The sequence below is a fragment of the Monodelphis domestica genome, chromosome 5, assembly GCF_027887165.1.
Source record: "Monodelphis domestica isolate mMonDom1 chromosome 5, mMonDom1.pri, whole genome shotgun sequence".
NCBI classification, from domain to species: Eukaryota; Metazoa; Chordata; class Mammalia; order Didelphimorphia; family Didelphidae; genus Monodelphis; species Monodelphis domestica.
In genome coordinates, this window is record NC_077231.1 from 192,646,682 (window position 1) to 192,673,174 (window position 26,493).

Consider the following 26,493-nt stretch of genomic DNA (forward strand, 5'->3'; position numbering starts at 1 on the left):
GAAGGAAAAGGCAAACCACTCCAGTATCTTTGCCAAGAAAACTCCAAATGGGGTCACATTCATACATGACTGAAATGATTGAATAACAACAAAATACTTTTTAAAACAAGAATTCACAAGACATATATAATCATCAGGGTCAGAGGTATTCATCACAACATTCAAAGTTACTAGGGGCCAGAAAAAGGTGAGATATCCAACACTCAGAGATTTTAGCATTAGTTCCACAACCACAAATACCCATTTTTCTTAAAGTTTTCACCTCTGAGAAATAGTCTTTCAAGTCAGTAAGGAAACATTCACTAAATTGAGGTCTGCCCTCTAGCAAGTTGGTAATTACTTAAAAGACAAGACATAACTCTTGTCACTACATCAGTTGTGAATAATTCATGCTCATGACAAAATGACTATGGGTAAGATTCAGAATTCATTCAAATTATATTTCATTTTGAGATGTATAATATTGTCTTTTGAGTAATAGATTTACCTTCCTAATTATATTTTGCTAAGTGCAGTATTTGCATGTTCATCTGAGGGAAAGTCAGTTGTAAATTTCAAAATATTCACCATAGATAATCTAAAAAAATTAAAAGTCTGTAACTAACATATATTTTTTCTATATGAAACAGGTAGTACATAATTTATATACAGCAAACTGGGAGTTGACCATATACAGAAAGAAAAAGAAATTAGTTCTTTAAGGCAAGCCTGGATATCTTATAGAAGAATTCTGATCCAAGTCAGAAAGGGAAATTTGTTGGTACAATAACCAAGTATTTAAGAAGCACTTGCTGTCTACCAGGAGCTGTGCTAATCAAGGAGGAAAACAATCTCTATTTTCAATGACTTATTTAAAATTTTTTATAAAAGTATATGCTTATTAATGACCACTATCAACAAAATATTTAACTAAATAGATGCATAAAAAGATGATTTACAAACCCATAAACTTGACATTTTTTTACAATTTGTTTAAAATTTGTAAATTATACATGTATGCTAATATAAACATTCTCTTTTTTTGAATTTCTTTTGGATTTGTTTTATGTAGATACTTTTCCCCTCTTGATTTAGTGCTATTTTTAATGTAATCATGTTATATATTATTCTTATTCTTTTTTCTTCTCTTTTTATCCCTTCATATATTTCTTTATTTCCTTTATATTTTCAGTATCTGCTGTTTCAATAATATAATATAATTCATTATACTCAGATATTACAATCTATTAAATTTTCCTTATTTATTGAATTTGTGTTATTTTCAGGTATTTTGTCATAACAAAGGAAGCTTCCACGAATATTTTCATGCATACATACATGGATTTCTACCCTATTTTAACCTTGAGAGTAATGGGATCTCTAGGTTTATAAGCATAGATAGCTTTATAGCTTAGGACTGAAAATTCTTAAAAGAGAGGCAATAGCTACATAAGCTACACATGGGGAAGGCATTAGCAGATGGAGAGCTGAGAAAAGTCAAGGAATATGAGATCTCAAGATGATGCTTGAGCCTAGTATTGGAGGAAAGCAGGGATTCTAAATGGTAGGGAAGAGAAAGGAAAGCAGGCATTCCAATGTAATGATTTGGCAATAGGAGATGGTGTCTTATGTGTGATGAATGGCAAATAGTCCAGTAATACTGGTCTTAACAGCATATGGAGGGGCAGTGAGGTGGCTCAGTAAATAGAGAGCCAAGTCTTGTAGTGAGGACTTGAACCCCAGTGAGAGGAAGGCTGGGAGGCATGGCTGTCATGTGTAATATGTTATATGTAGTCCAGAGCAAGGCCCCAAGCCTTACCCTGAAGCAGCCCACAGCAGGCTGACCTCTGTGAGCCCAGACCAAAGTAGCCCTTACTAAAGCTCAAGACAAAGTTACAAGTTCTCCAACAAGGCAGTTCATAGAGTGCTTGACTTAATCAAACCCAGAGTGAGAACAAAAGCCCCTTGAGCTCCTACACAGGGTAGGTCACAGTCCTCTGAACTCTGCAAGCTATCAGCAGGCTCAAGGAGAGAGTGAATCATCATTGGAAGGTGTCTTTCAGAGTTCCTAGATCACAAGCCATCATAACACTTTCGAAGAACTAAAACTTGCAGAAACCCAGAAACAGAGGTAAGAGTAGCAGCAAGGAGAAAACTGAAGTTTAATAGAGTGCATCCTCTACCCAGAGAACAGAGTCTACCTTTAAAATAAAAATGAAAGTCAAGAAAAAGGCTGGGAAAATGAGCAAATATGAAAAAATCCTCCTAACCATATAAAATTATTATGGAGACAAAGAAGAACAAGATACAGACACAGAAGGGGATAGTGAAAACAAAGTAACCACATGCAGAGCTTCAAAGAAAAATATGTATTGGTTATGGTTATGGAAGAGCTTAAAAAGGATTTCAAAAATCAATTAACAGTCAGAGGAAAAATGATGAATGAAAACAATGCAAGAAAATAAAAACCCAGCAGAATTGGCCAAACGAAAAAGGAAGTTCAAAGTCTCACCAAAGAAAATAATTTCTTAATATTAGAATTGGACAACTAGAAGTTTATGACTTCCTAAGACATTAAGAAACAATAAAATAAAATCAAAAGAATAAAAATATGGAAGAAAATGTAAAATACCTCATTGAAAAATAACTGACCTAGAAAATAGATTCATGAAAGATGATTAAAGAATTATTAGAATTGCCTGACCCATGATGAAAAAGGAAAGCATGGACATCATAATATAAGAAATTATTTAAAAAAACTGCCTTGATATTATAGAACAATAGAGTAAAATAGAAATTGAAAGAACTCACAGATCACCTTCAAAAATAAATCCACAAACAATAATTCCCAGGAATATTATAGTTAAATTCAAGAGCCCCCAAGCCAAGGAGAAAATGTTGTAGATGGTCATAAAGAAACAATTTAAATACCTGGGAGCTACAGTCATGATTATACAGGATTTAGCAGCCACCACATTAAAGTCTCAGAAGGTTTGGAATATAACATTCCAGAAGGCAAAAGATCTAGGTTTTCCAACCCTGAATCATCTATTCAGAAAAACTGATTATATTCCTTCTGAGGGAAAATGGTTATTTAATAAAGTACATGATTTCTAAACATTCCTGATGAAAAGACCAGATCAAAACAGAAAAATTGATGTCCAAACACAATAACCAAGAGAAAATGAATAAGGATAAACTGTATATATTCCTATGGGGAATGATGATATTTGTAATTCTTAAATTTTTTTGTGTCAGTATTAGGGTAATTAGAAGGAGTATACATAGACAGAGGGTATAGGAATAAGCTGATGATTATGATATGATATGCAAAAAAATCAAAGGGTGAAAAAGGATTGCACTGAGAGAAAAGGGAAGGGGAGAGTTGGAATGGAGTAAATTATCCCTTCTAAAGAGGTGTGAAAACTGTTACACTGGAGGGAAGGATGAAGATGGTGTGAGGGTGGTGACTGTCAATTCTTAATCTTACTCTCATCATAACTGGCAGAGATAAGGAATAACAGCCTTACTCATTAGAGTATAGCATCCTATCTTATCCTATAGAGCAGTGGTTCTCAACCTTTCTAATGCTGTGACCCCGCAATACAGTTCCTCATGTTGCAGTGACCCCAAAACCAAAAAATTATTTTGGTGGCTACTTCAAAACTGTAATTTTGCTACAGTTATGATTCAGAATGTAAATACCTGATATGCATTATGTATTCTCATTGCTACAAATTGAGAGATTGAGAATCGCTGCTATAGAGAAATAGGAGTGGAATAAGGAGGGGGGAAGTAAAGGGTGGTGATTAAAAGTGAAACACTTGTGAGGAAGGATAGAGTGAAAGGAGAAAACATGATCAAAAGGGGAAAATAAAATGGAGGGCAATACACAGTTAATAATCATAACTATGAATGTGAATAAGATGAACTATAAAATGGAAAAGATAGCAAAGTATTAAAAATCAGAATTCTATTAGATATTGATTAAAAGAAACATATTTGAGACAGAGAGACACACGAAGAGTAAAGGTAAGGGGCTAGAGCACAATTTATTGTGTGTCATCTAAAGTAAAAAAATAAAGCAGGAGTAAGAGCAGCTGGGTAGCTCAGTGGATGGGAGATGGGAGATCCTAGGTTCAAATCTGGCCTTAGACACTTCCCAGCTGGGCAAGTCACTTTATCCCCATTGCCTACCCCATACAGCTCTTCTACCTTGGAACCAATTCACAGTATTGATTCCAAGACAGAAAGGTATGGGTTAAAAAAAGAAAAAAGCAGGAGTAGCAATCATGATCTCAGCAAAGCTAAGGAAAAAAATATATCTCATTTAAAGAGATAAGGAAGAAAATTACATCTTGCTAAAAGGTAGTATAGACAACAAAGTAATAGAAATGCTATCCATATATACACTAAATGGTATAGTCTCCAGATTTTAAAGGAAAAAATAAATGAGCTTTAGGAGGGAATAGAAAAACTACACTAATGGGGGACCTCAATTTCATCCTTTCAGACCTAATTAAATCAAACAAAAAAAACAATAAGGAAGTAAATGAAATTTTAGAAAAGTTAGAACTAATACATCTCTGGAGAAAAATGAATGGGAATAGAATAGAATATACCTTCTTTTTAGCAATGCATGACTCCTACACAAAAACTGACAATGTATAAGGCATAAACACTTTACAACTGCAAAAATGCAGAAAAGCAGAAATAATAAATCTATTCTTTTCAAATCATAATGCAATAAAAATTATAATCAAGAATGGTCCATAGAAAGAAAAATAAAAAATCAATTGGAAAATAAATAATCTAATCATAAAAAAGGGGTGGATCAAATAATACATTATAGAAACAATCAATAATGTAATGAATGAGAATGATGATGAGTCAACATGAAAATTTATGGGAAACAGTCAAAGCAGTATTTTTGTGGAAATTTATATCTCTAAACACTTATGATAATAAAATAGAAAAATACAGATTAATGAATTAAGCATGAAACTAAAAAAAACTAGAAAAAGAACAAATAAAACCTCCAATTAAAGACTAAATTGGAAATCCTAAAAATTAAAGGAGAAATTAATAAAATGGAAAGAGAACCATTGAACTAATAAGTAAAATTAGGAGTTGATTTTATGAAAAATAAAATAAAATAGATCATGTATTAGTTAATTTGATTTTTAAACTTAAATAAGAAAATCAAATAATTAGTATAAAAAATGAAAAGGGAGAATTCACCATGAATAAAGAGGAAATTAAAGCAAACAATAGGAGTTATTTTGCCCAATTACATGTCAACAAATCTGACAATCTAAGTGAAATGGATTAATATTTTCAAAAATATAATGCCCAGATTAACAAAAGAGGAAATAGCATACTTAAATAATTCCATCTCAGAAAAAAATTTAACAAACCATCAATGAACTCCCTAAGAAAAAATCTCTAGGGCCAGATGGATTCACAAGTAAATCCTATCAAATATTTAAAGAAACCACTATATAAACTACTTGGGAAATAGACAGAGAAGACAAAATTCTTTTTATGAAACAAATATAATGCTTTTATCTAAGTGAGGAAGAACAAAAACAAAGAAAATTATAGGCCAATTTCAATACTAAATACTAAATAAATTTCAATACTAAATACTAAATGGCCTATATAAATATAGGCCAATTTCAATACTAAATAAATGCTAAAATTTGAATTAAAATACTAGCAAGGAAACTACAGCAATATATATCAAAGATCATTCACTATAACCAGGTGAAATTTATATCAGAAATGAAGAGCTAGTTCATTATTAGGAAAACTATCAGTATAATTGACCATATCAATAATCAAACTAGCAGAAATCACATGATTATCTCAAAAGATGCAGAAAAGGTCTTTGACAAAATACAACGCCCATTCCAAAAAACAAAACTCTACAAAGCATAGAAATAAATGAATTGTTCCTTAAAATTATAAGCATTATCTATGTAAAACCATTAGCAAGTATTATTTGCAAAGGGAATAAGATAGAAGCCTTCCCAATAAGATTAAGGAGTAAAGCAAGGACATCCATTACCAACACTATTATTTGATATTGTATTAGAAATGCTAACTTTAGCAATAAGTAAAGAAGGAAATGGAAGGAATTAAAGTAGAAAGTGAAGCAACTAAATTATCACTCTTTTAAGAATTATATGATGGTATAATTAGAGAATTCTAGAGAATCAACAAAAAACTAGTTGAAATAATATATTTAGTAAATTGCACAATACAAAATAAACTCACAGAAATCATTAGCATTTCTACATATTAACAACAAAGTTCAGCATCAAGAGAGAAAAAGAAATTCCATTTAAAAATTTCTAGATAATATAAAATAATAGATAAAATACATAATATATAATACATAAAAATAAAATGGGAATCTACTTGTCAAGAGAAACCCAGAAATGATATGAACAAAATTACTTTTCACACAAATAAAGTCAAATCTAAACACCTGGAAAAATATTAATTTCTTATGAGTAGGCAGAGATAATATAATAAAAATAATAATTCTGCCTAAATTAATTTACTTATTCAGTGCCATACCAATTGAACTACCAAATAATTATTGTATAGAACTAGGAAAAATAATAAAATTCACACAGTGTGGGAAAGATTAGGTTTAGATCAACACCTCACACACTACACCAAGATAAATTCAAAATGGGTGAATGACTTGAACATAAAGAAGGACACTATAAGAAAATTAGGCAAACACAGAATAGCATACATGTCAGACCTTTGGGAAGGGAAAGACTTCAAAACCAAGCAAGACTTAGAAAGAGTTACAAAATGCAAAATAAATAATCTGGAATACATCAAATTAAAAAGTTTTTGTACAAACAAAACCAATGTAACCAAAATCAGAAGGGTAGTAACAAATTGGGAAACAATCTTCATAAAAACCTCTGACAAAGTTTTAATTACTCAAATTTACAAAGAACTAAATCAATTGTAGAAAAAATCAAGCCATTCTCCAATTGACAAATGGGCAAGGGACATGAACAGGCAGTTCTCAGCCAAAGAAATCAAAACTATTAATAAGCACATGAAAAAGTGCTCTACATCTCTTATAATCAGAGAGATGCAAATCAAAACAACTCTGAGGTATCACCTCACACCTAGCAGATTGGCTAACATGACAGCTATGGAAAGTAATAAATGCTGGAGGGGATGTGGCAAAGTGGGGACACTAATTCATTGCTGGTGGAGTTGTGAATTGATCCAGCCATTCTGGAGGGCAATTTGGAACTATGCCCAAAGGGTGATAAAAGATTGTCTGCCCTTTGATCCAGCTATAGCACTGCTGGGTTTGTACCCCAAAGAGATAATAAGGAAAAAGACTTGTACAAGAATATTCATAGCTGCACTCTTTGTGGTGGCCAAAAATTGGAAAACGAGGGGATGCCCATCAATTGGGGAATGGCTGAACAAATTGTGGTATTTGTTGGTGATGGAATACTATTGTGCTAAAAGGAATAATAAAGTAGAGGAATTCCATGGAGACTGGAACAACCTCCAGGAACTGATGCAGAGCGAAAGGAGCAGAACCAGGAAAACATTGTACACAGAGACTGATACATTGTGGTACAATCGAAGGTGATGGACTTCTCCATTAGTGGCAATACAATGTCCCTGAGCAATCTGCAGGGATCTAAAAAATACTATCCACAAGCAGAGGATAAACTGTGGGAGTAAAAACACCGATGAAAAGCAACTGCTTGACTACAGGGGTTGAGGGGATATAACTGAGGAGAGACTCTAAATGAACACTCTAATGCAAATACCAACAACAGGGAAATGGGTTCGAGTCAAGAACACATGTGATAACCAGTGGAATCGTGCGTCGGCTATGGGAGAGGGAAAGGTGGTGGGAGGGGGGGAGGGGAGGAAAAGAAAATGATCTTTGTTTCCAGTGAATAATGTTTGGAAATGACCAAATAAAATAATGTTTAAAATTAAAAAAAAAGTCTAATTTCTCAAATTTATAGAGAACTAAGTCAAATTTATAAAATTACAAGTCATTTCTCAACTGACAAATGGTTAAAGGATACAAACAAGCAATTTTCAGATGAAGAAACCAAAGCCATCAATAATCATGTGAAAAAATGTTCTAAATCACTCTTGATTAGGGAAATTCAAATTAAAACAAAGTAGAGGCCCCACCTCCTTCCTATCAGATTAGTCAATTTGGCAGTATGGGAAAGTGATAAATATTGGAGGGGATGTGGCAAAATTTGGACACTAATGTATTTTTGGTGGAATTGTGAACTGATCTAACCATTCTGGTGGGCAAATTGGAATTATGTCCAAAAGGCTATACAACTCTACATTCCCTTTGATCCTATAATACCACCATTGGAGTCTGTATCCCAAAGAGACTCTCAAAAGTGTAAATAATCTACTTGAACAAAAATATTTACAGCCACTCATTTTGTAGTGGCAAAGATTTAGAAATTGAGGGAATTGTCAATCAATTGGGGAATGGTTGAATGAATTGTGGTATATGTTGGTAATGGAATACTCTTATGCTATAAGAAATAATAAGAAAAATGATTTCAGGGAAAGGAATTCAGGAAACATCTGCATGAACTGAGGCAGAGCGGAACAAGTAGAAAGAACCAGGAGAACAATATAAACAGTAAAAGAAGTCTTGTGCTATGATCAACTGTGAAAACTTGGCTACTCCTCAACAATGCAATGATCTGGGACAATTCTGAAGGACTTTTGAAGGGGAATGCTATCTACCTCCAATGAAAAAACTGTGGGAGTCAGATGGATGTGGATCAAATCATTCTATCGTTCACATCCGTCTTTTATTTTGGCATTTGGGATTTGTATGCGTGTCTTTTACAGTGATGACCAATACAGAAGTGTGCTTTGCATGAAAATTAAAAAAAAAATTTAAAAAAGAGAAGAGGCACTGTTTTTGGGGGGCAGATTGCACATCATAGTTGTTGAATCATTTCAGCAGTATCCACCTCATTGTGACGCCATTTGGGTTTTCTTGGGGAGGATGCTAGAGTGATTTCCCATTTTGCATATAGCAAGATAGATACTTGACTTTTTATCTATCTCCTGGCAAACTAAATAACTGCACTTTATAAAAAAAAGACAGGTGTGAGAAGAGTCTAGCTACAGTGATGGCTTCAGAATGGACTAAAAGATTAAAGAATTAGAGGTTACTGTTAAAAATAAACTTGAAAGTAATAAGGCATAGGCATTGATAGAAAAACAAAAGAAATCACTGATAAACTAAGATCAATATATCATTGACAAAGGAATATTGGAATTCTTTATCATGGAAGTGTATATTTTATGGGCAAGAAGGGGCTAATCATCTCTGTGAGCAGGTAGGTGAGGTAGAGTACAGGAATGGATCTTGAGAGGAAAATAGACTGAGAAATTTTCAAGTTAGGGTATTTTGAAGGAAAAGTATATAGCATGAAGGAAGGTGCTAAAATGGAGATAGAGATGGTGATCCATGAATTGAACTCAATGATAGAGTAGTGAAAATGTCCAAGCCTGTCACTACATACAGGCTACCAGGAACCAAAATGACTGATAAATTTGGAAAGAATAAACCTCAGTGGGTGAGAGTTTGATGAATGATAGAGATAAAATGGAGAAGCTAGAAGTGGCAACAAGGAAGAAGGAATATTTTGAATCCCTATTGGGATCAGTAAGGATGAAAGGACATGAGAGAAGATGCAATCAGTACTAGCAACAATGCCCAGGGCTGTGGTGTCATTCTTGGGGAGGCAAATTTTAGTCAGTTCCAGAAAATGGAAAGAAAAAGAGTGGATGTAACAAAATGAAAGACACTTAATTATGTTAAGAATTCCTGAGAGCACCGTGAAAGGAAGAACATCTAGAATGGGACATCAGCGGAGTATAGTTGTGGATAGGAATTAGATATTGAAAAGGAGATGTTGGGGAAAAGGGATGATGCTTCAGCAGTTTATTATCACTAAGATAGGAAGAGAAAGGAGGAGAAGGCATCTGCTATGCACTGGGGATTGCATGCAGGCAGAGTCTGCAGAGGAGGAGCTCTTCTAATGAAGACAAATAATATTAAAAGGTTCAAAGCCTTACATTGGCCCTGGCCAAATTTCACCCCTTCTGCCTAGACTTGTGACAAGGCAGGCAATACCACTCTTACCAAGGGCTTGACTCAGGAAGGAGTTCTTACTATGAGGGAGGTAGAGCTGCTCTCCCTTGGAGGTTTCCACAGGATTTCTTAGCATGACAATGCTGCTTTATCCCAAGGATATTATAAAAAATACAACAGAAAAATCTCAATTTTCACACATGTCAAAGTTGATAAATTACCTTTGCCATCTTTTCTGCCACTTGTAGACGTCCATCAAGTTCCCTTCTGATCTGGGCTGCTTGCTCATCTGCGTTGTCCAGCTTATGGGGGAAAAATGCATATAGTGAATAGATTAAGTATATATACATATATATATATATATATACACACACACATATATATAGTTAGGTACACATACTTGGCATGCTAAATTTGGAGTCACAGGCCCCAAGTTCAGATCTCTGTGCTGCCACTTACTAGATGTTTGATTTTTATTTAAACCATATGGGCCACCTTTATATTTCTGTATAATGAGAGGGTTAGATTAGATTATATCTAGGGACTCTTCCAGGTCTAAATCTATGATCCAATAAACAATATATACTCATTCTATTGCCTTGGGGATATAGCCAATATCTGGATGATTGAAAAATATTTTAAAAAATTAATAATTTAAAAATCTTTATATTTATAAAAATATTTCTTTAAATATCAACAATAGGTTATCAGCCAACTATTTATTTAAGAGATATCATCAAGGTTATTTAAACATATGTTTATCCAAATGATTTTCTACTCAGTTTAAAATTTTCTTTTTTTTAAATAAATCAGCCCTGAGAATTAGATATCCTCTACAATGATTTCTCTAAATGACATTAACTTTGATTCTCTGGATTCCAAAATTTTTGAAAAGTCAGTTATCAGCAAGGGGATTTGGGTCAGGATTGTGGTGTGTCTCTTTGGGGGCTCTTTTCAAAACTAAAGATTCTTGATTTCTGGGTTTGAGTTGCTCTGGGCACTCTCTAGGCTCCAATGACCTTTTCTTCACTAACAAATCTACCAAATTTCTACTGTGTTATAGTGGAAAGAGCAATGAATTTGGGGTTAGTGTATCTGGACTAAAAATGAACAATTTGACCTATCTGCACGACCTTGGACAAATCATTTAATATCTCTTGGCTTCTGTATCTTCCATAAAGTTCAAGGTCTATAAAGGTGACTTCTATTTCTATGGCATTTTCTTATGATTCCGTTAGAGGACTTTTTTTCCTGTGTGGTCATAACCTGATATAGATACCCCAGAGCAAATGATGGCTAGAGTAGATTTCTATAGTTGTTCTCAAATCCTTAGGTTTCAGAAGCTCTGGGGTTCAATAGCCCAGATGAGAGATACTAGAAGCATAAACATTGGTTATCAAGTCTCTAGGTAACCTGGAACAAACATGACACAGACTACTTATTGTACAGATTTTCCTATTAGGGAAACACTAAATTGTTATTCAGAGCATCCATTCCATTCTTCTACCTATAAGAACAGCTGGGAAGGGTTTCAGAAATGAGATTTTAAGGTCAGCTGTTAAACTAATCTTCCTAAAGCTCAGACCTGACTATGTCATTTCCCTTTCAAAATAGTCCACTGGCTCCCTATCACCTCCAGGATAAAAACCAAAATCCTTTATTTAGCATTCAGTGTTCTTCACAGAATGGTTTTATTTTGGAAAAAAGAAAATCCATCTCTGGACTCTTTGTATTTCATTCCTGAAATATTCTCATTCTATATCTTCCTGGTTCCTTTGCCTTAACTTCCAGCCAAAATTCCATTCCATTTCCAAAAGCATTTTTTATTTCACTTAATGCTAGGATTTTCCCCTCTAATGATAATCTCTCACTTTTTTCCTGTATAAATCTTGTCTGTATGGTTCCTTTCCTCTATTTTATTTACTAGGAGTTCCTTGAAAGTGATGATTATTTTTGCCTTTGTGTCCTTAGTGCTCAGATGTGTGCCTAAATATAAGTATTGACTGAATGACAGGAAAAGCAAACAACTTTTTAAATACATTCTTGGTGCTTCTGATTCAGGCTGTCAGGAAATTCTTTTATTATATTGAATCCCTTCACTGTGTGGTATAATCCATTTTCTTCTGAATATGGATGAACGAGAGAGGTGCATCATCTTTTAAATAGCATTTATTGATTTGGAAAGTTATTAAATCATCCCTATACTTCTCTTATAGTAGTTAAATGGTTCCATTCCTTTAACATACCTTGATAACCTATCTTGATACCTAAATAGTTCTATTCTCCCTCCATTTAATAATCTCCATGGCCCTCTTCTGAACCTTCCATGGTCTGGTAATGTGTGTGTATGTATATGTTCCCTTATCTTCCATCTTAGAATCAATATTGTGCATTGGTTCTAAGGTATAAATAAGGGGGTAAGAGCTAGGCAAATGAGACCAAGTGACTTCCCCAGGGATACACACAGCTAGGAAATTTCTGATGCCAGTTTTGAACCCAGGACCTCCTGTCTCTAAGCCTGGCTCTCAATGTACTGAATAATTTAGCTGCTTCCATCTAGTTATATTTGGATCACAGGAATTGGCAATGCGATTTTAGTAAGAAGACTATTGATTACAAAAATATGTTAGTGTTTATGAAAGCTCTCCATTTTCAAAAACATAACTATTTAACCATGCTACATTAAAAAGTAGGTAGTAAGTGGCTACATGTAATAGTCATTCCAAGCAATTTAGCACCATGACACTTCTGGATATCTTTTTTTACTAAAGGTGGAAAATAGTTTTATTGAATGTAAACTACAAACAAACACCTTGGAGAATACCTGTGTGGTATAACAAATGAGAACTGAACTTGATTATCACAAAAATCTGAGTGGAGTCTGGTCCCAGTCCCTCACTTGCTGTCTGACCCTGGGATTTATTTAACCTTTGTCTCTCCAAGTTTCCTTATCTGTCAAATGGGGATAATAATAGCACATACCAGCCAAGATGGTTATGAGGGTAAAAGTAGACAATATTTATAAATAAATTTGCAAATTTTAAAGCACTACATAGATGCTATTATCATCATCATCTTTGTCATTACAATGAATTCTCTATTATAGGTGAAATCACTTATAAAAGAAAACAATTTCACTTTATTTTGTCTTAAAAAAAAAGAATGACATTAAATTCCATTTTCAAAAGGCAATATCTTCATGTGGAAAAGTGTGTAACAAATAATGGCTTAGAAGATATGCATGAAAGATTTACACATTCTTAAGATAAAAGGAAAATATATTAGAGTGGAAGTGCAAATCTCTCTGCAACACAATAATGCCTTAAGGCAATGACTTTAATGAAATTTATAAAAATCTAGGAATATGAGCTACATACCACACACCATATCATCCCCAAAGTTCAGGGCAAGTGGAGAGATTAAATAGAGAAATTAAAACATTGATAGGAAAATTTTGTGCAGAAACACACCAAAAAATGGACATTCTGCCATTAGTTCTATTCCATCTTAGAACATGACCCAGTGGAGATGTGCACATCTCTCCATTTGAGATGCTATATGGACACACAATTTGGCAAGGAAGGATGTGTAAACCAGGTTACATTTCAATGATAGGTGGAGACTGTCAATTAACAAAATATATACAAGCTTTACAGACAAGAATAGCAGAGTTGCATCAAATGGGCTTGACACAACAAACAGTACCCCTGGATTACAATTTGCACAACATCAAACCAGGAGACATAGTATACTTAAAAAATTTCAATAGAAAATTGGCTACAGACATAAAATGGACTGGACCACATGAAGTATTGCTTACTACCCCAACAGCTATAAAAGTTACAGGGAAAGACTCATGGTTTCACTGTTCCCACGTGAAACCAGAAAAAAATCAACACCACTGTAATAGACATAGAAGATAATTAGACAACAGATAGTGCTGAGAAATGAAAACAAAAACTGATTAACATAAAAAGTACACCACAAAGAAATAATAGTGACACATAATGTTTGAGACAACTTTCTAGCCCAGAGGAAAAACAACCCAGAGGAAAAGCAACCGAGAGAAAAAGTAACCCAGAGGAAAAGCATCCCAGAGGAAAAGCATCCCAGAGGAAAAGATTTTAAGCCAGCCCAGTGGAAAAGCAACAAGAAAAGATGCTAGAGACAAGAAACAAAGAGGAAAAGCCGAAATGGACAGCTAAGACTTTGAAGTTTGTAAATGTGTTTATAAAAAAAGAGGACAGATCAAAAATGAGACATATGTTAGACTGAGTGTGTTGAAATAAAAAAACAAAAGTAATTTCACATATTAGGGAAATAGCATGCATCACTACATAAGAAGAAAGAAGAGATTCATCAGTCAACATGAGAAGTGGAAATCTGGGACTTCCAGTCAAGATGGCGGCTTAGAGAAAGCTAAAGTCCAGATCTCCTGAAACCCTTCCTTACCGATCTCAAACTGAATACTCCTAGGACACCGAAATTCGAAACGATCAACAGCATAAACCCCGGAAGTCCTCCTCCTGGACCTGGACCTGGATCAAAAGGTATGCCCCCCCGCCAAAAGCCAGAACCTGAGACCACTTGGACCTAAGGGGTAGGCAGAAGGAAGGTCCTAGGACCCATCCCCCTCAACCCAGAGCTCTGAGTCTGAGTCTGAGCCAGCAGAGGCAACCTCAGAGCCCCATGGCCTGCTATTCTGAAGGCAGCTTCCTGAAAACAATCTAACCCAGTCTAGGGGGCACCCAGACAGCAGGAAAACAGAGAGAGACGGGGGAGCTCATAACCCCCTGGGAGGAGCCCTTGGAGCTCCGGGAAGCCACAGCGTCTCCCCCTCAGAGAGCAGGGTCTTCTGAAACAACAGTAACCCTCAGGGCTGGCAAAAGGAATCCAGGGCCGGCTATTCTGAAGGCCTCACCCTGAAAACAACCTGACCCAGTTGTGGGGGCACCCAGACAGCAGGGAAACAGAGAGAGACGGGGGAGCTCATAACCCCCTGGCTGGAACCTTCCATCCGAATCTCAGTTCAACCCAGGAAAAGCTAATCTTCTTATCAGGAGCCCTCGCCCTGAGCCCAGGGAAGCCGCAGCCCCTCCCCCTCAGAGAGCAGGGTCTTCTGAAACAACAGCAACCCTCAAGACTGGCAAAAGGTTCTTGGGAGCCGGCTATTCTGAAGACCACATCCTGAAAACAACCTAACCCAGTCGAGGGGACACCCAGACAGCAGGGAAACAGAGAGAGGGGGGGGAGCTTGTAACCCCCTGGCTGGATCCTTCCATCAGAGTCTCACAAAAAAAGTCCCTGCCTCAAGGCATACTAAATTCAACCCAGGGAAAGCTAAACTCATTAGGAGCCCTCAGAGCTCCGGGAAGCTGCAGCCCCTCCCCGCACAGAGTGCAGGTGCTGTCTGGCTAAGGCACAGGAACAAGGGCCAAGCTAGGCTTAAAGAGTGGAAGTAAGACAACAGAGAAGCATCAGGAGGGTGTCAAGGAGAGGAGGGCAGTAACAGGGACACATCAGCAACTCCTGGCTTCCTGGGAAAACAGAACAACAACTGCACAGAATGGACAATCTGCCTAGGGCTAAAACCTCTGAACACCAGACAGAGATAAGAAAAGCTAATCCCCCCACCCCCACTCAGATAGAGATGGCAAACTCCACAGAAGCACAAAAGTCCCAATATTAAAAAAAAAAACAAGAAGAAGGGGGAGACTTTGGACACATTTTATGGAGCAAAAATACAAGACACAGAGGAGATAGAAGAGGAAACACAAGCAAATGCTCAGAAACCTTCCAAAGGAAATGGAAACTCTCCACAAACCCATGAAGAATTTGAAAATGAAATGATCAAAAAGATGGAAGCCTTCTGGGAGGAAAAGTGGGAAATAATGCAAAAGAAATTCACGCATCTACAAAACCAGTTTGACCAAAGTGAAAAGGAAAACCAGGCTTTAAAGCAAGAACTAATAAAGCAAAGGCAAAAGACCAAGAAATTAGAAGAGAACATAAAATATCTCACTGACAAAGTGACAGATTTAGAAAATAGAGGGAGAAGAGATAATTTAAGAATAATTGGACTTCCAGAAAAGCCAGAAATAAACAGCAAACTCGACATTGTAATACAAGAGATAATCAAAGAAAATTGCCCAGAGATTCTAGAACAAGGGGCCAATACAGCCACAGACAGAGCTCACAGAACACCCTCTACACTAAACCCCCAAAAGACAACTCCCAGGAATGTAATTGCCAAATTCCAAAACTCTCAAACAAAAGAAAAAATCCTGCAAAAAGCCAGAAAAAGACAATTAGGTATAAAGGAATGCCAATCAGGGTCACACAAGACCTTGCAAGTTCCACTCTGAATGATCATAAGGCATTGAACATGATCTTCAGAAAGGCAAGAGAGCTGGGTCTTTAACCAAGAATCAGCTATCCAGCAAAACTGACTATATACTTCCAAGGGAAAGTATGGGCATTCAACAAAATAGAAGATTTCCAAGTTTTTGCAATGAAAAGACCAGAGCTCTGTGGAAAGTTTGATATCGAAAATCAAAGAGCATGGAATACCTGAAAAGGTAAATATGAAGGAAAGGGAAGAGGAAAAAAATGTTATCTTCTTCTTTTATTCAAACTCTCTTCTATAAGGACTACATTTATATCAATCTATGTATACTAACAGGTGGGGAAAATGTAATGTGTAAATAGCGGGAAAAGAAAGACCAAATAGAATAATCATTCTCACACAAAGATTCACATGGGAAGGGGAAGGGAAGAAAATTCCTATAAGAAGGAGAGGAAGAGAGCTCTCAGGGAAATCAACTCTGAGAGGGAAAAACATCCAGACCCATTGGGATCTTGAAATCTATCTTACCCAACAAGGGTAGGGAGAAGGGAAAACCAAAGGGGGGAGGGGGAGAGGAAAAACAAAAGGGGAGGGAAAGAAAAGGGGGGGGGGAAAGGGAGGGAACAAAAAGGGAGGGACTAAAAAGGGAAACATATCAAGGGAGGGGACAAGAGGGACCAATTTAAAGTAAATCACTGGACTAAAACATAGAGCCGAAGAAGAAAAGGTAAGAACCAGGGAAGGATATCAAAATGCCAGGGGGTCCACAAATGACAGTCATAACATTGAACGTGAATGGGATGAACTCACCCATAAAATGTAGACGAATAGCAGAATGGATTAGAATCCAAAACCCTACCATATGTTGTCTTCAAGAAACACACATGAGGCGGGTTGACACCCACAAGGTCAGAATTAAAGGATGGAGTAAGACCTTCTGGGCCTCAACAGACAGAAAGAAGGCAGGAGTGGTAATCATGATATCTGATAAAGCCAAAGCAAAAATAGACCTGATCAAAAGGGATAGGGAAGGTAATTATATTTTGTTAAAAGGGACTTTAGATAATGAGGAAATATCACTGATCAACATGTATGCACCAAATAATATAGCACCCAAATTTCTAATGGAGAAACTAGGAGAATTGAAGGAAGAAATAGACAGTAAAACCATAATAGTGGGAGACTTAAACCAACCATTATCAAATTTAGATAAATCAATCCAAAAAATAAATAAGAAAGAGGTAAAATAAGTGAATGAAATCTTAGAAAAATTAGAATTAATAGACATATGGAGAAATATAAATAGGGATTAAAAGGAATAAACCTTCTTCTCAGCACCACATGGCACATTCACAAAAATTGACCATATATTAGGTCACAGAAACATGGTACACAAATGCAGAAAAGCAGCCATAATAAATGCAGCCTTTTCAGACCATGAGGCAATAAAAATAATGATCAGTAATGGTACATGGAAAACCAAATCAAAAACTAATTGTAAATTAAACAAAATGACACTCCAAAATCATTTAGTTAGAGAAGAAATCATAGAGACAATTAATAATTTTATCGAGGAAAATGACAATGGCGAGACATCCTTTCAAACCTTTTGGGATGCAGCCAAAGAGGTAATCAGAGGTAAATTCATATCCCTGAGTGCATATATTAACAAACTAGGGAGAGCAGAGATCAATCAATTGGAAATGCAAATAAAAAACTCGAAAGCGATCAAATTAAAAATCCCCAGCAGAAAACCAAACTAGAAATCCTAAAAATTAAGGGAGAAATTAATAAAATCGAAAGTGATAGAACTATTGATTTAATAAATAAGACAAGAAGCTGGTACTTTGAAAAAAACAAACAAAATAGACAAAGTATTGGTCAATCTAATTAAAAAAAGGAAAGGAAGAAAAGCAAATTAACAGCATCAAAGATGAAAAGGAGGACAGCACCTCCAATGAAGAGGAAATCAAGGCAATCATTAGAAATTACTTTGCCCAGTTATATGGCAATAAATACACCAATTTAGGTGATATGGATGAATATATACAAAAATACAAACTGCCTAGACTAACAGAAGAGGAAATAGAATTCTTAAATAATCCCATATCAGAAAATGAAATCCAACAGGCCATCAAAGAACTTCCTAAGAAAAAATCCCCAGGGCCTGATGTATTCACAAGTGAATTCTATCAAATATTCAGAGAACAGTTAATCCCAATACTATACAAACTATTTGACATAATAAGCAAAGAGGGAGTTCTACCAAACACCAACATGGTACTGATTCCAAAACCAGGCAGGTCAAAAACAGAGAAAGAGAACTATAGTCCAATCTCCCTAATGAATATAGATGCAAAAATTTTAATAGGATACTAGCAAAAAGACTCTAGCAAGTGATCAGAAGGGTCATCCAACATGATCAAGTAGGATTTATACCAGGGATGCAGGGTTGGTTCAATATTAGGAAAACCATCCACATAATTGACCACATCAACAAACAAACCAACAATAATCACATGATTATATCAATAGATGCAGAAAAAGCCTTTGATAAAATACAACACCCATTCCTATTAAAAACACTAGAAAGCATAGGAATAGAAGGGTCGTTCCTAAAAATAATAAAAAGTATATGTCTAAAACCATCAGCTAATATCATCTGCAATGGGGATAAACTAGATGCATTCCCAATAAGATCAGGAGTGAAACAAGGATGCCCATTATCACCTCTACTATTTGACATTGTATTAGAAACACTAGCAGTAGCAATTAGAGAAGAAAAAGAAATTGAAGGCATCAAAATAGGCAAGGAGGAGACCAAGTTATCACTCTTTGCAGATGACATGATGGTCTACTTAAAGAATCCTAGAGATTCAACCAAAAAGCTAATTGAAATAATCAACAACTTTAGCAAAGTTGCAGGATACAAAATAAACCCACATAAGTCATCAGCATTTCTATATAATTCCAACACAGCTCAGCAGCAAGAACTAAAAAGAGAAATCCCATTCAAAATCACCTTAGACAAAATAAAATACTTAGGAATCTATCTCCCGAGACAAAAGCAGGAACTATATGAACACAACTACAAAACACTCTCCACACAATTAAAACTAGACTTGAGCAATTGGAAAAACATTAACTGCTCATGGATAGGACGAGCCAATATAATAAAAATGACCATCCTACCCAAACTTATTCATCTGTTTAGTGCTATACACATTGAACTCCCAAAATATTTCTTTACTGATTTAGAAAAAACCATAACAAAGTTCATTTGGAAGAATAAAAGATCAAGGATATCCAGGGAAATCATGAAAAAAAATATAAAGGAAGGGGGTCTTGCAGTTCCAGATCTCAGACTATATTATAAAGCAGCAATCATCAGAACAATTTGGTACTGGCTAAGAGACAGAAAGGAGGATCAGTAGAATAGACTGGGGGAAAGCAACCTCAGCAAGACTATACGATAAACCCAAAGATCCCAGCTTTGGAGACAAAAATCCACGATTCGATAAAAACTGCTGGGAAAATTGGAAGACAGTATGGGAGAGATTAGGAATAGATCAACACCTCACACCCTACATCAAGATAAATTCAAAATGGGTGAATGACTTAAACATAAAGAAGGAAACCATAAGTAAATTGGGTAAACACAGAATAGTATGCATGTCAGACCTTTGGGAGGGGAAAGGCTTTAAAACCAAGTAAGACATAGAAAAAATCACAAAATGTAAAATAAATAATTTTGACTACTTCAAATTAAAAATCTTTTGTACACACAAAACCAATGTAACTAAAATCAAAAGGGAAACAACAAATAGGGAAAATATATTCATAGAAACCTCTGACAAAGGTTTAATTACTCAAATTTATAAAGAGCTAAATCAATTGTACAAAAAATCAAGCCATTCTCCAATTGATAATTGGGCAAGGGACATGGATAGGCAGTTCTCAGATAAAGAAATCAAAACTATTAATAAGCACATGAAGAAGTCTTCTAAATCTCTTATAATCAGAGAGATGCAAATCAAAACAACTCTGAGGTATCACCTCACACCTAGCAGATTGGCTAACATGACAGCAAAGGAAAGTAATGAATGCTGGCGGGGATGTGGCAAAGTAGGGACATTAATTCATTGCTGGTGGATTTGTGAATTGATCCAGCCATTCTGGAGGGCAATTTGGATCTATGCCCAAAGGGCGACAAAAGAATGTCTACCCTTTGATCCAGCCATAGCACTGCTGGGTCTGTACCCCAAAGAGATAATGGACAAAAAGTCTTGTACAAAATATTCATAGCTGCACTCTTTGTGGTGGCCAAAAACTGGAAAGCGAGGGGATGCCCATCAATTGGGGAATGGCTGAGGAAACTGTGGTATATGTTGGTGATGGAATACTATTGTGCTCAAAGGAATAATAAAGTGGAGGAATTTCATGGAGACTGGAACCACCTCCAGGAAGTGATGCAGAGCGAGAGGAACAGAACCAGGAGAACATTGTACACAGAGACTAATACACTGTGGTATAATCGAATATAATGGATTTCTCCATTGGTGGTGGTGTAATGGCCTGGAACAATCTGCAGGGATCTAGGAGAAAAAACACTATGCATAAGCAAAGGATAAACTATGGGAGTGGAAACATTGAGGAAAAGCAACTGCCTGACTACAGTGGTTGAGGGGACATGACAGAGGAGAGACTCTAAACAAAACTCTAATGCAAATATTGACAACATAGAAATGGGTTCGAATCAAGAACACATGTGACACCCAGTGGAATCACGTGTCGGTTTTGGGGGGTTAGGGGGAGGAAAAGAAAATGATCTTTGTCTTTAATGAATAATGCTTGGAAATGATCAAATAAAATATTATTAAAAAAAGAAGTGTAAATCTGAAGAAAGTTGATAAGTATTAAATCAATACAATATGCTTAGACACAGAACACAAATCACAAACTGACATATTGAGAGACCTTGTTTATATAAACAAGTATCTGAAATTGTATTTATGCAAAATGTAAATATATATATAGTTAGTTCCATAAGGTTTTAGGCAAATAGAAAAGAAAGATCAAGAGATATTTCTATTTGACTGACATCATGATGTGGAACAATGTGTATTGTTGTATTATATGTAAATAATTTCTATAAATAATGTATTAGTTCTAGTTAATGTAGAGCAAGTAGTATTAGCACTAAGATTCAAATTTCTTGTAATAGTTTTGTTCAACAATTATTTTACTGAATTTAGTGTAAAAATCCCAAACTACCCTTATCCAAACTTTCTTGCAAAGAATCCTTAGAGTTAGAAAATTGGTAACTATAATATAAATAAGTGACCTTGGGAAGGTCACAACAACAAAAAAGTGGAGGATTGTGGAAAGGAAATAAGACTGACAGTTGGTGGGGGAAGGGGCATCTGGTAGTGGCAGTTGGGTCTTGTGACTAGCACTTCCTTCCTGCCAGTGTGAACTTGTTTCCTGGTGTTGGAGGAGAGAGGAGCTTGTTCAGCCAGTCTGAGTGGCATGCTTTTTCTCGATTCAGCCCGAAGATTTTGGCCCAATCTCTTCTGAAGGTCAGAAATTTTCTGGTGTGCTTTCTGTCTACTGCTAAGATTCTGAATTAGACTAAGCAGGACTGATATAGAGTAGACAGGAGTGGGACAAACCTTCTGCCAGTCTCTGGGCCTGGCCTCAGCTCTGAAGCTGAGAAAAACTCCAATCCCAACTGGTTATTAAAATTTATATTATTTGAATTCCCAGTCAGATAAGTGGACTATCTTTTCTGTGCATAGAGGGAGCTGAACTTCAGTTCAGTCATTCCAGGACAAACAGTCCTTATTGGACCCCTGCTGCTTCCTTTCAGCGGGGGGCATATCTCTCCTTTGCCTCACCAAGCAATATTCCCTCTCTCTCCTCAAATCCTCCATACCCCATACAAACCTCACATTATCCCCCTGTTTTCCAATTCCCCATTTCCTTTCCCAATAAATATTACAGTTTACAATTAACAATATTGAACATCTTAAACTTTTTGCCTAAAAACTGATATTTATTTTTTAAGTAGGATAAAAAGGACATTTTCAGCTAATAAAACTAGTTTTTCCAAGGCTCTACAGAGAAACACAACACTTAACAGTGCTTAAATATTTATAAGTCCAGAATAACAGTTTGTACTTAAACTTAAGTAGAATAATTTGAATTCAATTTGGGGGGTTTAAGAGAGTTTTCTTTTGCTGAAAAGGTTGCTACTATTTTCTAAAGTATTAATTCAATAACTAATATTGCCTGAAAACATAGTTAAAGAGCAATGAATCTTGGTATATTAAAATGCCTTCTAGTCTTTGCTTCATAAAAATGATTTTCTCAAGGATCAAAATAGTTACTAACTTTTATCAGACTGGCAAAGATATAAAAAATGGGAAATAAGAATTGTTGCAGAGGTTGTAAGAACACTGGGCCCTAAATGCATTGCTACTGGATCTATGAACTGATTCAAATATTCTGGGAAGCTATTTGGAACTCTATCCCCCAAATCATAAAACTTCACATAACCCATTTTCTCCCTGGAGGTAGAAAGCAGTTTTCATCTTGAATTCTTTAGAATTGTTGTGGATCATTTTATTGTTTAGAGTTGGTAATTCTTTCATAGTTAATTATTGACACACTACTGCTGTAATTGCATACACTTCTCTCCTCACTTTACTTAGCATTGGGTTATTTATGTCTTCTCAGATTTTTTTTAACCATTCCCTTCATCATTGCTTTCAGCACAATATTATTCCATTGTAACTATATGCCACAATTTATTCAGTAATTCCTAAAATTACGGGTATAGCTTCCATTTCCAATTCTTTGCCATCATGAAAAGAACTGCTAGTAGTGGTATTGCTGGATCAAAAAGTTATGCACAGTTTTATAGCCCTTTGGTCATCATGCAGAATTGTTTTCTAGTATGGCTGGACAAGTTCACAGTACCAATGTTACATCAATATACCTAACATTTCAGATCTCCAACAGCATTTATCATTTTCTTTTTCTGGCATGTTAGTCAATAATGGGGTATTAGTACCCCACAATTGTTTTAATGTGCAATTTTCTAATTATTAACAATTTAGGTTTTTAAAATATGATTAGTAACACTGCTTGTGGAGTTGTGAATTGGTCCAACCATTCTGTAAGGCAATTTGGAACTATGCCCAAAGGGTTTTAAAAGACTGCCTGTTCTTTGATCCAGCCACTGTTGGGTTTGCACCCCAAAGAGATAATTGGGGAAAAGACTTGTACAAGAAATATTTACAGCTGCACTATTTGGGGTGGCAAAACATTGAAAAATGAGGGGATGTTCCTCCATTGGGGAATGGCTGAACAAATTGTGCTATATGTTGGTGATGGAATACTATTGTGCTTAAAGTAAATATGAACTGGAGGAATTCCATGTGAACTGAAAAGACCTCAAAAAATTGATGCAGAGTGAGAGGAGCAGAACCAGGAGAACATTGTACACAGAGACAGATACACTGTGGTACAATCAAATGTAATGGGCTTCTATACTAACAGCAATGCAGTGATCCAAGACAATTCTGAGGAACTTAAGAGAAAGAATGCTATCCACTTCCAGAGAAAGAACTGTGGGAATAGAAACACCAAAGAAAAACATGATCAATTACATGGTTTGATGGGGATATGATTGGGGTTTTGATGTTAACAGATCCCTCTACTACAAATATGAATAACATGGAAATAGGTTTTGAACAATGATATATGTACAACCCAGTGGAATTGCTTGTCATCTCTAGGAGGGGGTAGTGAAGAGGAAGAAAGAGTTGGAGTCATGAATCATATAACCATGGAAAAATATTCTAAATTTAAAAAATGATAAATTTTTAAAAACCTAGCATCCCAGTGGATATAGAGGTAGAAGTAAATTATATTGTATATGTAAGGAGCAATTAGCATCTGTGATACCAAAAGGTATTCTAAGTAATAAAGACTGTAGTGTGCAAAAAAAATGATTAGTAGTAACTGATTCCTTCCCGCTGAAAACTGCCTATTCCTATCCTTTGGCCAATTATCAATTAGGGGTAGGCTCTTGTCATAAATTTGGTGAAGTTTCATTATATTTTAAAAATGAAACTTTTATCGGGGAAACTTGCTATAAAATGTATTTCTCAGTTTCTTGCTTTCCTTCTAATCTTGGCTGCATTGGTTTTGTTTGAATAACATGACCAATTCTGGGTGCAGAAAGTTGATAATGAATCATGATTTTGATGTTTTGGCAAAGAGATAATGGAATAGAGGTTGAGAATGAGACTACATTTTTCAGAAATGGATCATGTGTGCATTTGTCTTTGCTTGCCTATACTTATTTCAATGTTTTAATTTTATTTCTTTTATTTTTCCTTTGGAGAGAGAGTTATGGAGGGGTATAAGGATGTGATAGTGGATCTTTCTAAAAAGAGAAGAAAAAGGAAAAGCATCATTGAAAGATTTTTCTAAAATATGCAGAAGAGATCAGATGCTATTTGAGTAGGGGGCAAAGATAGAGCAATGTTCATCAATCACAATGTTATTTAAAATATTAATAAAAATATAGGCATCTATAATAGAAATCCATAGAATCATATTGTATCCACTATTACTAATATTTTCATAAGGAAATATTCAAACATTTGATTGTCAAGTTCCTAATAATAAAAAATAATTTTTGAGATTAATAATCTCGTTGGTTATAGGTATTTTGATGGAATTATAATTTCTTCAAGATGAGAATTTCATGCACCAATGCAAATAGCAATCATCCATATCACCATGTGAGATTACTGTCTAATCCTTTGTGGAAATCCTGCACAGGGCATTCCATTTAATGTATTGTACGTTTTTCTTCACATTACTTGTAAACTCAAATAACATTGGAGTATAATATATACTCCAATAACATATAACAAATAACATATAAGTTGACCACACAGGATTACATATTTAGAGCTGAAAAGTGTCATGAAGGTCATCTAATCTAATTCCTTTCATTTTATATTTGAAGAAAATAAGGATTAGTGAGTTGCCCAAGACCATTCAAGTAATAAGTGGCAGGGTGAAGACAACAACTCAAATTCTTTCATTCCAAATCCAGCATTCTTTCATACTACAGAGAACTTCTTCCACTTAGTATCTAGTATCTAGTATCCCTTGCTCATGCAATGAGACAGAAAGGGATTTGTTTTCTGGTCATACGTCTCTAATGCATCCTTAACTCAATTTCTCTTCAACACTTCTTAGTCTGTAATGTGCTATATATCCTACTCACCCTCACCACGTGCCTCTCCATTGCCCTTTGGTTGACCTCAAGTTTAATTCTTTGAAGACTGCGTTATTTCAAGACTATTCAGAATCTCAAAAGAATATTTTTGTTAAAAATGATGGACCCTCATAGCAATGATAAGCTTGAGAACACTGAAAAGATTGTACCATTTTTCCTCCCCCCATTTTTTTTTCCTTTAAGAAACCAAATTTATTTCAAGGAGGGATATTTTAATGTATGGTACTTGTATTCTCAGCACTAGCAAACACTTTCTCACATAGAAGGCAATTACATGTTTTTTGATTGATTGATTGATTGATTGAAAGGCAATTCAACTCACTATCCTCTTTCTAATCAATTCTTAGGTCAAGTAATTATCCACTGGCAGTCTCTGTGCAAGATATAAGTATTTCGTAGACCAGTCTTAAGGGTTGCCCATATATCTACATATCAGGAAATGGATTTTAGGCAGTTTTCATATACTTGTTTGCTTGCTTGTTTGTCTTTCTTAGTTGGGGAGCTATTTGAAAATTTTTTGAGTGATTATGGATCTCATTAAAGAGGAAATATTTTATTTTTGACACAATCAACAAAATTAATAATTTCCAAAGATTTTTCCTAAAAATCTTTAGAGATCTCTTATCAATTTATTGTCCTCCATCCAGTAAAAAAAATGCACTTAATATGACATTTGTCAGTTGTGTTTCTCAGAAA

At 35.4% G+C, this 26,493-nt stretch overlaps 1 protein-coding gene across 10 annotated transcripts in view; it reads right to left on the reverse strand.

Moving 5' to 3' along the window:
* CADPS2 (calcium dependent secretion activator 2) overlaps window positions 1–26,493 on the reverse strand; it is a 758,482-nt gene that overhangs the window by 425,847 nt on the left and 306,142 nt on the right. For all 10 annotated transcript variants that reach the window (XM_056799641.1, XM_007504220.2, XM_056799643.1 and 7 more), the window contains exon 4: window positions 10,351–10,431. In XM_056799641.1, the coding sequence (XP_056655619.1) occupies window positions 10,351–10,431 (81 nt within the window). The remainder of the gene's footprint in view (window positions 1–10,350; window positions 10,432–26,493) is intronic.